At 42.7% G+C, this 17428-nt stretch overlaps 1 protein-coding gene across 1 annotated transcript in view; it reads left to right on the top strand.

Annotated features, from left to right (window-relative positions):
* Positions 1–15199, top strand: part of RNF152 (ring finger protein 152) — a 75615-nt gene extending 60416 nt beyond the window's left edge. The window contains exon 2 of the mRNA XM_082667536.1: positions 13308–15199. Coding sequence (XP_082523662.1) covers positions 13458–14069 — 612 coding nt within the window. The 5' untranslated portion in view covers positions 13308–13457 and the 3' untranslated portion in view covers positions 14070–15199. The remainder of the gene's footprint in view (positions 1–13307) is intronic.
* Positions 15200–17428: the final 2229 nt, after the last annotated feature.

The raw sequence follows: 17428 nt of genomic DNA, 5'->3' as shown, positions 1-17428 counted from the left end.
CTGCGGGGACAGCTGCTCTGATCACTAGGACCAGAAGGGGAAGGAGGAAGTGCCTTTGGGCTTCGGGGCCTGGCTCTTTCCTCCAGTCTTGCTTTAGAGCCATGCGGCGGAGCTCATGTTTTAACCCCCGCCTGCTTCGTCATCTGCTTCTCCATTGAGCTCAGAGCCTGGGAGGAGGACTGTGCTTAATCGGTTGACTAGTTAGCACTGCTGCAACCCCACCACCCTGCCTGGGACCCAGCCTTCTCCTTCCTGCCTCCTGAGATGGCGATCGTACCTGGAAGAGGCATGCCAGGCACTGTTCTAAGTGCGCTCCGTGTGTTAATGTATTTCAGTCCGAACAACCTATGAGGTAGGTGCTGTTATTATCACCTTTTACAGAGATACTGGAGTCACTTGCTGGCAGCTCCAGGCTCTGGTCCCTCTTCCTAACCACCCCTCATTCTGTCACATCTAGAACTCTGTGCTTTTGCATATGCTGTGTCCTTACCTTGGAGTTAAAATGCCGTCTTTTTCTGAAAAAAATCTTTCCTGGCTTCCCCAGACAGATAGAGGTGCTCCTTTTTCCATTTCTACCGGATCCCCTGCCCACTCCCTGCATTAAGCCCAAATCACACTTGTGCTGTAGTTATGTGAGCATGGTTGTCTTTGCAGTGATGGGCCTCATCTTTTTCTCTTTCAATCCTTCAAACCTAGAACAGTGCCTCTTAATATATATTTGAATGAATGCATTTGTAGTAGTATTTGCTACTCGAGGGTTTTCTCTGTGAAGTTGAATAAACACCTTATATACAAAAATCATGGTCCTGGGACATCTGAAAGGAGCGTTGGAGTATTGCTATTTTCCCCTAAGTCAAAGCCCACGGGTAGGGTTGTTTTTTTTTTTATTATTTTTTGCTGTACGCGGGGCTCTCACTGTTGTGGCCTCTCCCGTTGCGGAGCACAGGCTCTGGACGCGCAGGCTCAACGGCCATGGCTCACGGGCCCAGCCGCTCCGTGGCATGTGGGATCCTCCCGGACTGGGGCACGAACCCACGTCCCCTGCATCGGCAGGCAGACTCTCAACCACTGCGCCACCAGGGAAGGGAAGCCCCCACGGGTAGGGTTTTAAGTACACAAACGAATTCAAAGAGAGCAGAGCAGTGGCTGGGAGGGACGGGGGTCTGGGGTGGAGGTAGGAAGGATGGGCTGGATGAGGCGCAAAAGGGAACTTTGGTGGTGGAAATAGGTTGATTGGCACAGCGGTTACACAGCTGCACACATTTGTCAAAACTCATTGAACTGTACCCTTAAAATATGTGTATTTTATTATTGAAAAACCTTACCTCAAAGTTGACTTAAAAATATAAGAAAGCAAGAGGAAAAATCTTTTGGATTTATTGTTTGGTTAGGAAAGATGAGTTAATGATTGATGGCCTTTGGTTGCAGCACTGTTCAATATCTAATTTGGGAGGTTGTAGGTTTTTTCTTTTCTTCATACCTTGCCTAAATGGAAAATCAACCCTCATTGAGTTACTGCAGCCAGAAGAAAAAGCAGAAGTAATGAGCAGATTGACAGCTGACTCCCCATGGGGCTTAATTTTAGTACCAATGCCTTTAGGAATTCTTTGCAGCTTCAGTTTGAGGCTTAACTCGTGCAATGAATCATCGATATTGAGGGTAGGGAGGGAGGTTGAAGCGATGAACACTCTCTGCTCAAAGAAAATAATCTCATGAGTGCCTTTTGAATAGGCTTATTTGAAGCGATAGCTATAAAACCCACCAGGTTTTTAATGTGCCATCCTTTTTTCAAATGTTTAATATAGAATATTCTCCAGGTAACCTGAAGAACTCTTAAGAAATAAGGAAATCCAAAAGGGGATATATGTATACATATAGCTGATTCACTTTGCTGTACAGCAGGAACTAACACAACATTGTAAAGGAACTATACTCCAATAAAAATTAATAAAAAAAGAAATATATATATATAAATGTCTTTTTATGTGTGAAAGTAGGTGAGTCTTAACAATTAGGTGGTTTTAAAAAAATTGAGCCAAGACTTTCCTGCCCTTGCAGCCTTAAGATGCCTCAAATTAACGAAGCTCTCATTGTAAATCGTCCACGTTCTTTGGCACTTTGAAGGAATGCTCCACATGTTTGGGAAATGTACCCAATGTCCCTTCTTGGCAAAGGTGAACCATCAGAAGATGCTCCTGTATAGGGCTGAGATTCACCTGGCCGAATCTAAATTTGTTGAGCTACTGAATGACTATGCAGATGAACACAAGAATTGTATCCAAAATTCAGACCCTCAGGAGGCATTATCATGCTGTCTTTGTGACATTCCATCAGATGAAGGCTTGTCTTCAGTCTGGTGCTGTCACAATGACTTCTAGAATCATTGCTTATTTGGTTGAAGCAGTGGATCCGTATGTTTAAGTGTGAAGAAAGTTTGGAACCCTATCTGTATGTTCTCACAAATGGTACTTGCTGCTGGTGAGACAAGCAAATGTTTGTCATTGTTAATGTTCTTTGCTCAACTCTCTTTCCTCCTGTTGACTGGGAATAGTCATTCAAAACGACAGTGCATCTGTAAGACATTATATTCCCTAATGTCTTCCCAAATAACTATGAAAATATTTTGCATTCTGTAGCTTGACAGAAAACTCAGTTAAGATAACTCATGTTAGAGCAATAAGATGATTTGAGGATGGGTATCTCTGGAGTAATACACTGAATTTCTGGGATTAAGGACAGAGATGATGAGAAATGATGTAGATCTGAGGTCAGTAAATGATGTCCTATTGGCCAGATCCCATCTGTGGCCTGTTTCTGTAAAGACAGTTTTATTGGAACATAGCCTCTGCTGCTCCTTGACATATGACCTGACTGCTTTCACACTTTGGTGGCAGAGTTGAGTATTTGCGGAAGAGCCTGCATGACCCAAAAAGCCTAAAAGATTTATCATCTGCCCCTTTACAGAGGAAGGCTGTGGGTCCCTGAAGTAGATGAAATATAATAGGAAAACATTAAAAAACAAATTGCCTTAAGGTTTCAGTGGTTGGAATTTGTGGAATTTATGGTTGGGTAAGAAATAGGAGTGGGGATGCACATGTGCGGTTCATATTATGAAAATGCAAATATTTACATAGGAAGTTTGTCAGGGGCCTTCAGAGGTTCTCTGTCTCCTGCACATGAAGAGCAGGGGCAAAGGGGACCCTCCACAGAGAGAGACCTCTGCTCCCTAGGGCACTTGCCTACTCGGACAGCCCCTCAGTCCTTAACTCACAATCTTGGCCCTCAAACATCCTCCCCAGTGATGATTTAATGTGCTTCCCTGGCATTGGGCTGTCTTTAGCTGCCTTGCGATACCATCTTCAACTCCTGCATCTCTTGAGACTTGTGAGCTCAGAGCCACCTTGCTGTCTGGGATGATGCTGACATGGGTCAGGTGGAATGCTTAATCAATAAAGGAAATTTCAGTGTCCTTCCCTCTGACTCTCCTTGCTCTCCAGTGTCTCTGAAGTGGGCCAGCTTAGACTCCTTGGGTTCTAATATCCTTTCTGGCTCTAACAGGCAATTATAGTTTTTTGCTTAGTGGTTCTGTCTAAGCCCTATGCATGATCGATTGAATTCATATGATCACTTGAAGAAGAGTCTCCCTGTCAGTGCTTTGTCTACACTTCCCCTCGCCTTTGCTTCTCTTTCCACAGACCAGGTTGCAAAGTCAGGGTCCTTGAGGGCAGAGACTCTTGTTGCCATGGTGACCCCAGTGCCTTGAGTAATGCTTGGCACTTGGTGGATTCCCAGTAGATATTTGTCTACCTCCTACTATATATTTTATCTTAGTAGATGTCCAGCCGTTGGGAAGACTTAGAATTTTTGTTTGTTTTCCATTCCTTTACTTATGTGCCTGGCTTGTCAGTTCCTTCAGCTCTACTCAGAATTCTAGGAGTTGGGGTAATTGATCTTTTCCCCTTTGTGGTGCCCGTCTGTCTGATGGCATCTTTTATCATCTCCTCTCTCCAGGGAATCTGGGGATCCCCTGACAGTCCTTTATATCTCTTCTCTACCTTTGTGACCATCTGCAACTTTTCTCTTTGCCGTCATTGGGTGATCAGAGCAAGTGAAGGTGAAGCTGTGTGTCTGATTGATTCCAGCATTAACCTTGGCCTCTCTATGAGCCAGACAGTTATGCAGGCTTCGGCTCAAGGGACAGTTGGAACCACCTTCACGTAGTAGCAAGTTTGGATAATGGGAGTATCTTGCTTGAGCTGAGAGGGTTATTGATTAAACATAAATACTTATTCCTTTGATAGTTGCTGCAAATCGAGGTTGTGGGCTGTTTCTTTTAGGGTGTTAGCTCTCTTTAGACTCATTCATTAAACCTAAGGCCTAAAAAAAAAAACAAAAAAAAAAACTAAGGCCTAAAGGAAGAAACTTCTAATATGTAAGATGCTTCCCATTTATTTTAGATGCCCACTGTCTCACGTAAACCTGCATGAGATCATGGACAGTTAATATGTATAAATGATCTGTCAGATGTAATGACTATAGAACAAACAGCCTGACAGCTCTGTCATGTTGTTGAAAACCCAGGAGTGTGGTTAGCAGTTACTTAGGTCATAGAACTATTGTTACTAGAAGGGACTCTAGGGGATCATCTAGTCCAGTGTTCTTGGAGGTGAGGACACTGCAACTCATGGAGAGGTGATTTGCCTAAGGTAACCCAACTACTTATAGGCAGAATTAGAGCTAAAATCCTTACCTCCTGGTTCCTAATAGTAATGATTATCTGATAGATATTAAAACGAGCAAACCAACAAAAACCAGTGGTTTTTATCAGTCATGGCAATAATGAAATTTGGCTTTAATTCCTAAAAATGTCTTGGTTCCAATATACTTTGATTTTAAATATTCATCACCAAGCTGTGATTAGGTCAAATGCATTCATCTTTTCCCTACCTTGACTTAATTGAAATGCTCCTATGTAAGTACATCTCTGGAAACTGTGGTTCGGTTTCAGCTGCTTGGTTAGTTGCATTTTTGCAGCGAAAATATTGGCACGTGCAGAGGTATGGCCCCTACTCTGTGGGCAGGTCCATCGGGCTCGTGGTTGTCCCATTGGGCAGTGCTGGCAAGGCTAGCCCTTTGTGTGGCAAGTTTCAGGCTGACCATGGTGTTCTGGTCTGCTCCTCTTTGCCCATTTAACCAATGACCTCTCTCTCTACCCTGCCTGCGTCTGCTACTGGGGCCAGTCGGCCTCCAACACCGTCACCGTCCTTTGCCCCGTCCCCCTTGGTCACCCAAGACTTTTAAGTAACCATTCTCACTTTCCAGAATTTTTGCATCTTCAAATACACAAACCATGATGCTCATAGGAGAAAACAGGGCAACTATTAAAGCTTGGCCCATAGAATTCTCACTTGAGATTTGTCAGAGTCCTGGAATCCACTGCCTTCTCCATGAAAACAGAGTGTAGTTATACCAATTGGACTTTACATGTAGTAGGCAACTGTGTCCTGAAAGGGTTGCTCTCTGCTACCAGAGGACCAAAAGTCAGCCACACATCTTGTCATTGCCAGCCATTCCTAGTCTTGCCATTAATCGGAGAGTTTGTCAAGATCCAATATAACTAAATGGTCTTGCCAGCTGAAATGCCAGATTAAATGGAATTGTAATTAATTTCTTCAATCTCAATTCAAATATTTACATTTTCTTGAAAAATTAAGTAAATGACCTGCGTCAGAAAGACATGCTATTTTAAGAGAATAAGAAGAGCAGTATAGTGACTAGTTTAGTCTTTGACTTAGAGATTTTTCTCAACACAACCATTGAATTTAAGATCCTTGTGTAGACCATGAAATGGAATAATTCAAGGTCAGCCACATGTAATTAATATCAACTCATGTCACAAGTGGGGAGAGGCTTCATAGTTGATGTCACAGACGTGGATCTAAATCAGAACGTATGAAGAGTCTATACTATAAACAGAGTAAAACTACCTGCATTATAGTCGGCGGGTTTCATATTCGAGAATTTCATATCCAAGGATACAGAGGGCCAGCTGTCCTAGGCCATTTTTTTTTTTTTTTTTTTTTTTTTGCGGTACGCGGGCCTCCCACTGCTGTGGCCTCTCCCGTTGCGGAGCACAGGCTCCGGACGCGCAGGCTCAGCGGCCATGGCTTATGGGCCCAGCCGCTCCGCGGCATGTGGGATCTTCCCCGACCAGGGCACGAACCCGTGTCCCCTGTATCGGCAGGTGGACTCTCAACCACTGCGCCACCAGGGAAGCCCCTCCTAGGCCATCTTAAATAAGGGGCTTGAGCGTCCTTCGATTTTGGTATTCGAGAGGGGAACCTGGAACCAATCCCCCGCAGATACCAAGGGACGACTGGATATATTTCATCAGCTTTTCTGTCCTCATGTGCCCAGACTTCTAAAAGCAACTGGAACTATAAAAATTCAGCGTTGGAGACCTTTGCTTTTTTACCACCCACTAAATTCATGGGAGCACTTTATCACACCCACAGCTTTAATAAAAGTGCTTAAAAGTATACAGTTTTTAAAAAGGAAGAAATTTTATTTTATGAAAATATATCGATGTTGTAAAGCAACAAATGTCCATTGCCCCTAAACAACAATTACAATATACACACCCCTCTCTGGTTTTGGCATTTTCCCTCCAAGTCACACCTTCCTCCATTTATACAAATCTTAGTTTTTTAAACTATTTTAAAACCAGGATATGCATTAGTATTGAGTTCAGTGATGATTCAAGGCCTTTAATTTGTATATTGTACAACTGACATTATTTATGAAACTACTGTTTTTTTATTTTAAAGTAATTTTTAATTAAGGTAATATATATTGTCTTTCTTTTTTTTTTTTTGGGCGTGCTGTGCAGCACGCGGGGATCTTAGTTCCCCTACAAGGGATTGAACCCGTGCCCCCTGCAGTGGAAGCTTGGAGCCCTAACCTCTGAACCACCAGGGAATTCCTGAAACTACTGTTTTTTGAAGATACGTTTGAACATAAATTCTAGATCATAAGCCACAGTTAGTTTGAGAATGTCCTCCCTTAGCTGCTATTCCTCTTTTTGTAGTCTGTTTTTTTTTTCTTAATTTTTACTTTAGGTTCTTTCAAACTAAACTGTTAAAAATCGTTCCAATATATTTCAGTTTACACCTGTTCTTATGCGTTCTACCAAAATACTCTTTTCTTTTGAATTTGAGTACTTACTTTGAGCATCATGTCTTGCTCCTGTAAGGAAACTAACTCCAAAGACAGGTCTCTAAAGCAGTTGCCAGTGTGTGCTTGTGTATCCTGTGTATGACTAGGAACTCCGAGTTTCTTTTTTAGCTTACGTGGACCTTGTTTCTTCTGTAGTTGACTCATATCTTTTGAGTTCATGATGAAAGGGAGAAAGAAGATTCATCATTACCTTTGGTCCAGAGCCTCATAAATTTTCTTCTTTTTTTCTTTTTTTTTTGCGGTACGCAGGCCTCTCACTGTTGCGGCCTCTCCCGTTGCGGAGCACAGGCTCCGGACGCGCAGTCTCAGCGGCCATGGCTCACGGGCCCAGCCGCTCTGCGGCATGTGGGATCTTCCCGGACCGGGGCACGAACCCGAGTCCCCTGCATCGGCAGGCGGACTCTCAACCACTGCGCCACCAGGGAAGCCCAAATTTTCTTCTCATTACCTAAATAGTCATCATCATTACTAATTATGCTACAGGAAATAAACTGGAATTCAGTATGGGCAGAATCAGTGTATAAATCAGAGAGCTGCCCTGCTGTCAAAATGACTTGAGTGGCTGAGCACAGAAGATAGGAACTGTTTTCCCCTTCTGCCTTTGTGTTCAGCCTGTGTTGTAAGGCCTACACTTACTTGGATAGAGTTGAAAATTGAGTTGTATAATCTAATTTTAAGGGAACTCAACACCAATTAAGTGAACATTACTTGGAACATAAATTCATGAATAAAATTGCATGTTGGTTTTGTTGAAAAATGATGGTGTGGCAGGTCTCGGGGCAGCGCCAAGAGGAGTGCTCGCCTCTCTCCGCCCAAGCTGTTGCACAGGGCTGTACTTTGAGAGCCAGGAAGTGCCTCTGGGTGGACCACACCCGGCACGGCACCGTGTGGAGTCCAAGTCAGAAGGAAGGAGGGATTAGCACCAGGGCTCCCTGAGCCCTTCACTACCTGGCAGTGCCTGAACACACTTGACCTTCAGCCACAAACTCCATCACCCCTCGTTAGCCAGTGAGGAAGCAGGCTCTAGAAGCTTTGGACTTGTTCCAGTGGCACCGCTGGTGGTGACAAAACAGAGATTGGACCCAAGATTCTTTGAAGCCAAAGACCCTATTCTTCCCACTCTGCTGAGCTGTTTTCCACAATTTTCTATGGAAGCAAGGTAACTAATGTGGAAGTAGAGAACGGTAAGAAAGGAACTGGTGGTCACTGTTTCTATATTGGTATCACAAAGTATTTTTTTGTTCCCAGCTCTCTTTACATAGAAGGTGGTTGCCCTGAGTGCCGTTGTTAAGGACAGCTTTCTCCAAATTCATAAAATGGCAGGAATCTGTGCTTTTTTTTTTGTACCCCTCCCCAATGTTTTTTTAATTGACGTATAGTTGATTTACAATGTTGTGTTAGTTTCAGGTGTACATCAAAGTGATTCAGATATATATACATATATATATATTTTTTCTTTTGCAGATTCTTTTCCATTATACTTTATTACAAGGTTTTGAGTCTAGTTCCCTGTGCTATATAGTAGTTCCTTGTTTATTTTAGTAGTAGTACTGTACAGTAGTTTGTGTCTGCTAATCCCAAACTCCTAATTTATCCCTTCCCATCTCTTTCCCCTTTGGTAACCATAAGTTTGTTTTCTATGTCTGTGAGTCTGTTTCGGTTTTGTAAATAAGTTCATTTGTATCCTTTTTTTAGATTCCACATGTAAGTGATATCATATTTTATTTGTCTTAATCTGTATGAGTTACTTCGCTTAGTATGATAATCTCTAGGTCCATCCATGTTGCTGCAAATAGCATTATTTCATTCTTTTTTATGGCTAATATCCCACTGTATATATATACCACATCTTTTTTTTTAATTTTTATTTATTTATTTATTTTTGGCTGTGTTGGGTTTTCATTGCTGCATGCGGGCTTTCTCCAGTTGCTGCGAGCCGGGGCTACTCTTCGTGGTGGTGTGCGGGCTTCTCAATGCGGTGGCTTCTCTTGTTGCGGAGCACAGGTTCTAGGTGCGCGGGCTTCAGTAGTTGTGGCTCGTGGGCTCTAGAGCGCAGGCTCAGTAGTCGTGGTGCACGGGCTCAGTTGCTCCGTGGCATGTGGGATCTTCCTGGACCAGGGCTCGAACCTGTGTCCCCTGCATTGGCAGGCGGATTCTTAACCACTGGGCCACCAGGGAAGTCCCATATACCACGTCTTCTTTATCCATTCACCTGTCAACGGGCATTTAGGTTGCTTTCATGTCTTGGCTATTGTATACCCCTCCCCAATTTTGTCATTTCTGCCACTGTAGTTCATTATGATCAATCTCTGCCCCCCCCCATTTAACATTCACATCTTCCTATGATTTATAATATTATGGCCTGCTGTCTGTCAGTGGGCTTTAACAGTGAGGATAGATAAGAACATTGGTCAAGATTCACCAGCAAACCCTGTGTTCGGTTTTTATTTTCTAAGAAAAAATAAATTCAGTACCTTGGGTATAAAATTAGAAGAATTCCACCCTCATTGCTGACACTTTGGGGATTTCTGTTTCCGTTCCACATTCCCCACCTCAGTGTCCGTACACTTTTTCCTTTCTGAGCTTCAAACACTACCTTCTGCTGGGACCTGTGGCTAGCAGACTCCGTATTGAACAGCACAGACCAGACCATCTGGCTGTGAGCACCCTAACTTGCTTGCTCTGCCCCTCGTTTCTCAAATTTCTCTACTCTGAAAAGAAAAAGAACTGTTGCTTGATGCTCTTCCCTCTAAGCTATGATCCTATCGCCTGACATCACTCCGCATCACAGGGGACTCCAGCATCCCGCCAGTCTCCATCATACCCCTGGTCCCCTGCTGAAGTCACACCCCCAAAATGCTAGTGACCTCCTGGTCGCCCCACCTCAAGGTCTGTTCTCAGTGCCCACCGCTCATAGCCCTTTGCTGCCTGGAACTCTTTCATCTGGGGTATGTGCTGGGAGGGGTTCCTGGGTTTCTGCTTATGTCTGCCCCTATTCTTCCTTTTAGCCAGGCTTAAGGATAAGTGCTCCCTAAGGGTCTCTCTCCGCTCTGCCTGCTCTGCAATATCAGATCCATATATTCAGCTTTCTTTTGACTCTTTTTTTTTTTTTTTTTGCAGTACGCGGGCCTCTTATTGTTGCGGCCTCTCCCGTTGTGGAGCACAGGCTCCGGACGCGCAGGCTCAGCGGCCATGGCTCATGGGCCCAGCCGCTCCGCGGCATGTGGGATCTTCCCGGACCGGGTCACGAACCCGTGTCCCCTGCATCGGCAGGCGGGTCTCAACCACTGCACCACCAGGGAAGCCCCTCTTTTGACTCTTTAACATCTTCCTGGATAACTGATTTCTTTTATCTTCCTAACCCCTCAAATGGAATACGGCCCGAACAGAACTCATCATCTTTTTCTTTGCCATCCCTATTTTTCTTAATAATACCAGCCTCCCCTCAAGACTTGACCTTGGACTTCTTCCCCCTTACAGCCTCATCGTCACATGTGGCCAGATCCCACTTGACCCCTGTAGGACCTGTCAGCACTTTTCAGCTCTTCATTCTCATCACCACTATTGACTTCAGCTACTCATTATCTCTCGTCTACTATTATAATAGCTTCCCAGCAGGTCTTTCCAGTCTATCCTGAATATAGCTACCTAATGAATCATTCTCATATTCTTAACCTTTCTGATGTTTTCCCATTGCTCACTAGAAAGCCCCACATCCTTGGCACTCGAGGCTGTCCACGGTCTGTGGTCTGTGGTCTGTGGCCCGTGCCTGGGTCTGATCACCTCTCCCCTTCCTGTGGGCCCTGCTCTCCCTGGCTGGGCCTGTGGGAGGGTGCTTGCCAGTTCTGTGAGAATTCTGTTTCTTTAAAAGGCATCTGTATCAAAGACCTAAACTTACAAGCTAAAACTGTAAAACTCTTAGAGATGGCATCTATAAGTTACTCTTGTATTAGAAAAAATCTTCTAGCCAGTGTCACAGCTAGAGTATAAAAATAATTCTGTATTTGCTCACCCCTTTTACTTTGCTCATGCTGATTTCTGAACTTGAAAATAACCTGTCCCTGATTTTACATGTCTGAATCCTCTCCCTGATCCAGATTCTTCACTGAGCCGTCCTTTATTCCTCCAGCTCCAGTAAGGCATGCATCACTGTATTTCTATTATAACTATTTACTCACATAACTATTTAAGTACCTCCAGTCTGGGAGTTTCTTATGAGTGGTGACAAGGTCTTTGTTACAAGGGAAAAAAATAAATATCATAATGCTTGACACATGGTAAATATTCAATGAGAATTTGAATGAATAAATGAATAGAAGAGAAAATATATTCACTAGTTCATTCTTGCCTAACTTTAAATTGCTTAAGAGTAGTATTTGGGTCTGATTCATCTTAATATCCTACCATGGCTAGCTTTCTGCATAACAGATACTCAGTAGATATTTCTTTTTTATTTTTATTTCCTTTTTCAGCTTTATTGAGGTATAATTGGCATATTAAATTGTAAGACATTTAAAGTTGACATCGCAGTAATCTGAAATATGTCTACATTGTGAAAGCGTTTCCAACTTCTCACATATTTATCTTTTTTTTTTTTTGGTGAGAACATTTAAGTTCTATGGTTAGCAAATTTCAGTTATTCCATAACTATTTCTTGAATTAATGGATAGATGAGTAGTTGATTATATTAATAATATGAGCTTTTTGAATGCTATGTTACTATATTTTTACTTTCAGTAACTTAAGTGCTCTTACTACAGCTAAAATATTTTAAAATGTTTCTCTTTTGATTGTCAACATTAATTTTTATCAGTGATTATTTTTGACTTTAAACTTTTTCTGCATGTTTAATTTTTATTTTTACAAATCGTAATCATTGGGGAGGGGGTGCATTCTTAATTTCACAAAGGAAATTGGAAAGAAAAAGAAGGTTCACTTTTTAAGAAAAATGTGAACGAGGTTTTCTGTGTTATTAGCTCCTGCTTCTGGGTGTAGGTGGGGTTCTAGGACTGACAATTATTTCTACAATAGTGGTTGAATAGTTCTTTCCAGAGTCATCATGGCTCCACCCAGAGACACATAATTTGGATGCTTTCAATAGGAAGCAGAGTTGGGCAGCCTTTATTAGAACACTTGGCGGGGAAGGGGGGTATGGGGCGGGGGGAGGTCCTTAAACTCCAGTTAAGTTGAACTAAGTTATTCTGCCTCCTGTCAATATCAGAAGGCTAACATTCCTCCTTCTTCTCCTTCTCCTTCTCCTTTTTTTTTTTTTTTTGGTGAGGCTGCCTTACCAGTCTTCTCTGACCATAATGCTCCATTATGATCAGTGAATTAACAGTATTTGCTTTTGGTCATGTTAATTGATGCAAGCCCAAATAATAATGAAATTAAAAGAACTGACTGAAATGTAGTAGTGATCCTGTGTATTTTTGTGACCCCTACTGCATAAAGGTTCACTGTTGTTGTTATTTGGGGGTTATTTTGTTTTTGTCTCTTTTTAAAACCAACAGACAAGAATTACCTTGGTTCAGGTGATTTGGTGGAAAAGATAACAGATGCCTGCATGTGCTTCTTTGGTGGCATCATTTTAATTACCTGTGAGAGAGGAACGGTCCTAACCCATATCAAGTGAGCGAGCTAGTTACATGAAATACCTGGATTTGTAAAGTTGCCCGTATCTGGCAATGAATAGTTACAGGAAGATAAGTAGAGTCAGAAAAAGAAGGTCAGAGGATCTAAGGAAAGAAATTTACTTTTAGGAAATGCTACAAACTTATTGGAAACGAGAGAATTTCTGCAGTGTATTTAGAAGAACAGTCCAGAAGAACAATAAAGCAGAAAGAGCAGACTCCCTCTGTATACCCCATAGAGATGTTTATTTCTTCAGAAATAAGCAAGGTATTCGCGGAGACAACTCATTACTGTCCACTGGACATTACGGGAATCCTACAGCCTCACAAGTGGGAAACTTTACCCTTTTGACCTGGTGTCAAGACTTTTGAGCAGTCGTATAAATCCATCTCAACTTGTTTGAAGTAATTAAGTTGGTTGGCATTTTTTGTCTCCTTCAGAAATGAACACGCCCGAGTATGCTAGATGCCTGTGAACTCCCCGATCCCCCGGCGGCTTTGGAGAGACTGCAAGAAAGAAGGTGGCGGAGTGGTGGACTCTGAGAACAAGCTCCTCCCCCTCGGCCTTGGCCTTCCTGCCCACAGTCCACCATGGAGACGCTCTCCCAAGAGTCTTTGCTGGAATGTCAGATCTGCTTCAATTACTACAGCCCCCGGCGAAGGCCCAAGTTGCTGGACTGCAAACACACGTGCTGCTCGGTGTGCCTTCAGCAGATGAGGACGAGCCAGAAGGACGTGAGGTGCCCCTGGTGCCGGGGCATCACCAAGCTGCCCCCGGGCTTCTCCGTGTCCCAGCTCCCGGACGACCCCGACGTCCTTGCCGTCATCGCCATCCCGCACGCCTCCGAGCACACCCCAGTCTTCATCAAACTTCCGAGCAATGGGTGCTACATGCTGCCCCTGCCCATCTCCAAGGAGCGAGCGCTGCTGCCCGGAGACATGGGCTGCCGTCTGCTGCCCGGGAGCCAGCAGAAGTCCGTCACCGTGGTGACCATCCCGGCAGAGCAGCAGCCTCTGCAGGGCGGGGCTCCGCCCGAGGCGGTGGAGGAGGAGCCAGACAGGCGGGGCGTGGTGAAAAGCTCCACCTGGTCTGGGGTGTGCACTGTGATCTTGGTGGCCTGCGTCCTGGTCTTCCTTCTCGGCATCGTGCTCCACAACATGTCCTGCATTTCTAAGCGCTTCACTGTGATATCCTGTGGCTGAAGTCTCTTGTGGGTGCCAACTAGCGGTTGAGCAGGTGTTGGTGATGGATCGCGGTGAGGAGATGGGGGGCCACGCTGATCATTGGGTGCCGAGTGCTGGCCTCTGGGCTGCCACTTGATTAACCCAAGACAGACACGAAGGGCAGAATGTGAGGTGTCAGCAAGATACCAGGCAGAGCGCTCTGATTATTGGTGGCAACAGCTTCCAAGACGATCGCATGCATCCTCATAATCATGTATTAAATGGACTGTAATTTATGATTTCTCAAAATCATGTTGCCAGGTAGACCTATTCTACTTAGATGTTAAACTGTGGAAGTGCATACAATGTGATCTTCTCTAAATGTGGTAGATTAAAACAAAGATGCTATGTATACAAGTAGAATTAAATCTGAAAATCCATGTAAAAATTCAGTGATGACATGCAGTGCTGGTTTCTTTCCTTTTTTAAAAAATGAAACCCAGTCTTCATTTAGTTGCTAAGGCCTTTTATACTTTTTGAATGGCACCCAAATTAAAATAAGTTAAGTGGACAGTTGTTTTTTCAGGAAGATATTTGAACAAGTGTTTCCAGTGTGTTGTGTTTTGTCACGTACCTCCATTTTTCTTCCCTTGTAATTAGAGCTCACTATGTGTTTATTAAACTGAAAGCCCAACAGGGGAGCAATAAACTGAGTAATAATGAGAAATGCCTAATCCCACAGGAAACCTACATGCCAATTTTTCTCAAGCCATCTCACAAAATAAGAATTTTAAATGTAAATATTGTGTATTTGTGTGTGGGGGGGTTGTGGGTGTGGGTGTAATTTGATTTACCTCAGGTTTTGAATCTTTTCAGAAGAATCCCGGGAGTAAGACTTTGTGGGCATGAATGAGTCCGGGGTCTGAAATGATGGCCACCTCAAGGGCACCGGTACCCACCCAGCGAGGTGTCACAGACACGTCACTTCCAAACTTGCTCCTCTTCTATGTATTCAAGTCCTGTATTCTGTAAGGCACTAAGGGAGAGTAACAGAAGATTCTGTCTTTGCTCCCAGTTTTGATGTATTGTAACAGCCATGAGTGTTGGTAAACAATAACAAACTTGGACTGGCATTTTAAGACAGTCCATGATTATTTTTTGAAAGAGATTGTTCCATGAGAGTTAAATCATTTTGAATTCCAGTTTCCTCTTGTTGGTATAAGTGAGACTATCTCTTGTATTTCAAAATGTGTTTTCATTGAGAAGAATGGCAAGGTGAACTAGCAACTCACATTCCTAGTTTAAGTGGACCAATTCTTCATAAATTCTCAGACGTTCTTAAATGTGTAATGGCCTACAGATGCTCATGAAGAAAGATCTGCTGGTCTTAAATGATAAATTTCTATCCCTGAATGTGTGCGTTCAGACATAGCTGTGAGCTTTACAGTTCTCTTCTAGTTTCTCTTACGGAATTCATGAAGCAAGTGGTATGTGCCAAGGTCCCCACTCATAAATATGTCTGTTTATGTTCCATTGAATCCCTGAAAATAGGGGACAGAAAAATAAGCAGTGACTGGCTCCAAAAAGTAAGGCTAGAAAAAGCCCTTAAGACTGAGATAATTTAATTTACTTATATGCTAACTGTTACCTTCAAGCAGCACAAAATACGCACATTAAAGTGATGGAATTAATGAGATAAAACGACAATATAATGAACAGAATCCCAAGCTAACCCTGTTCATTGACATGAGAATTTGATATAAAAATATGAACATGGGTTTTTCAAATCTTTCCAATTTGTCATTAGACCTTTAGGAAATGTATTTGAAAGCTCAAACTAGAAATTAGGTTAAAATGCCATTTCATTGTGTAAGCTATTGGGCATTATACAACAAATAATCTAGGATTTATTTGGTATTAATAATTTAGGTATCACATTAGCTGAATGCTATCCTCTATTATGTAACCTAATATACTGTTGGGTTAGTTTCAATTTCTCAAACTCTCCCAGGCTGCCTTGATGCATGTCTGACCTAATTTCTATTCCTCTTGGGAAAAAAACCCCACAGAAATGTTACATTAAGAATTCTACATTTCAAATGGTTGTTACCCTTGCAATATTAAGTCATGCCATTTTCAAATTAATTTTGTGAATGATGTCTACGTATGTTTATGTCCGGTATGAAATGACCAGCCCTGGAGTGTAGTGTGTGATAGAATTCTACATGGTCTGTAGGTTATATATAGACACTAACATATGTGATGATACAGTGCCCTGTGTTTCCTAGTGCAAAGCTGTAGATTACAAATGTCCATGTACCTTTTACTTAAAAACAACCCTGTGCTAGAGCTGCAATTAAGCAGTGCAAAATTAATCGGCTCTATGATAGATTCTTGACGTTACAATTTAAGGTACAATAACAACCAAAATCAGAATTTTTCGTGTGAGTCTTACTGATGTAAGAACAATTGTTTATGTGGATTCCGCCTGCAGTTATTTATTTGTGTACCTGCTTATCAGGGTGTGCAATCCTGTGCGTGCACGCGTGTGTGCGTGCACACGTCTATGTGATGTCTCAGCCTGCCAGATAGGATTTTTATAGGCTTAATGATGTTTAATGTTATTTGGCATTTACCCACGACACTAACAACTCATCTACCCCATGTGACTCAAGTCCAGTGACACAGTCAGCCAGAATTCACAGTTGCACATCAATGAAATAACTCACAACTGAAAGCACAGAAAGCTGAAAGCAACCTCTGGTGGCTTCATTTTGTAGATGAGTCTGCTGGGGTCCCCAGAGGTGCGAGCCCGTTTGTCATTCTGCAGCAAAAGGGGACCAGAACTTTGTACTGCCGTTTCCTCTTGCTGCTTCCTAGACCTGTCGATCTCTCTGTTGGTCTATGATCCTTTTCAGGGAGGATCAATACCCTTTACTAACTCAACTATTAAGTTTTTTGTCTTTGTAGATTTATATATTCACTTTAGTTAGCATCTACCTCTCCGGGAAATGAAAGGAGTGTTGATTTAGGGATGAGTATAGACAGTTAAAGAGAACCATGTGATTTGAATTTTTTTAATTGCAAAACATTGGTTCCCCCCTCCCACTTGAGCTATAAAGGACAGTGAGTGTTGTGTAAATAGTAAACTATAAGAAGCATGAATTTTCATCTTTATTAATGATCTTGACATAAGCAAGAGAATGCTGAATATGCTAAGTAGAGCCAAGTATGCTATCAAAAAGCATTGTCTTTGGAACATTTTTGTATAATGACCTGGGGCATAAGTTGTGAAAAGGCAAATGGGTTCTCATTTCCAGTCATACTTTATGATCAGAAAGCTATAAGGCATTTCCTTTAGGAATATAATTCAGTTTAATCTTGCACATGACTTGAGT

Source organism: Grampus griseus, assembly GCF_964374135.1.
Source record: "Grampus griseus genome assembly, chromosome: 12".
Lineage (NCBI taxonomy): Eukaryota > Metazoa > Chordata > Mammalia > Artiodactyla > Delphinidae > Grampus > Grampus griseus.
This window is presented reverse-complemented; position numbering and strand designations above follow the sequence as displayed.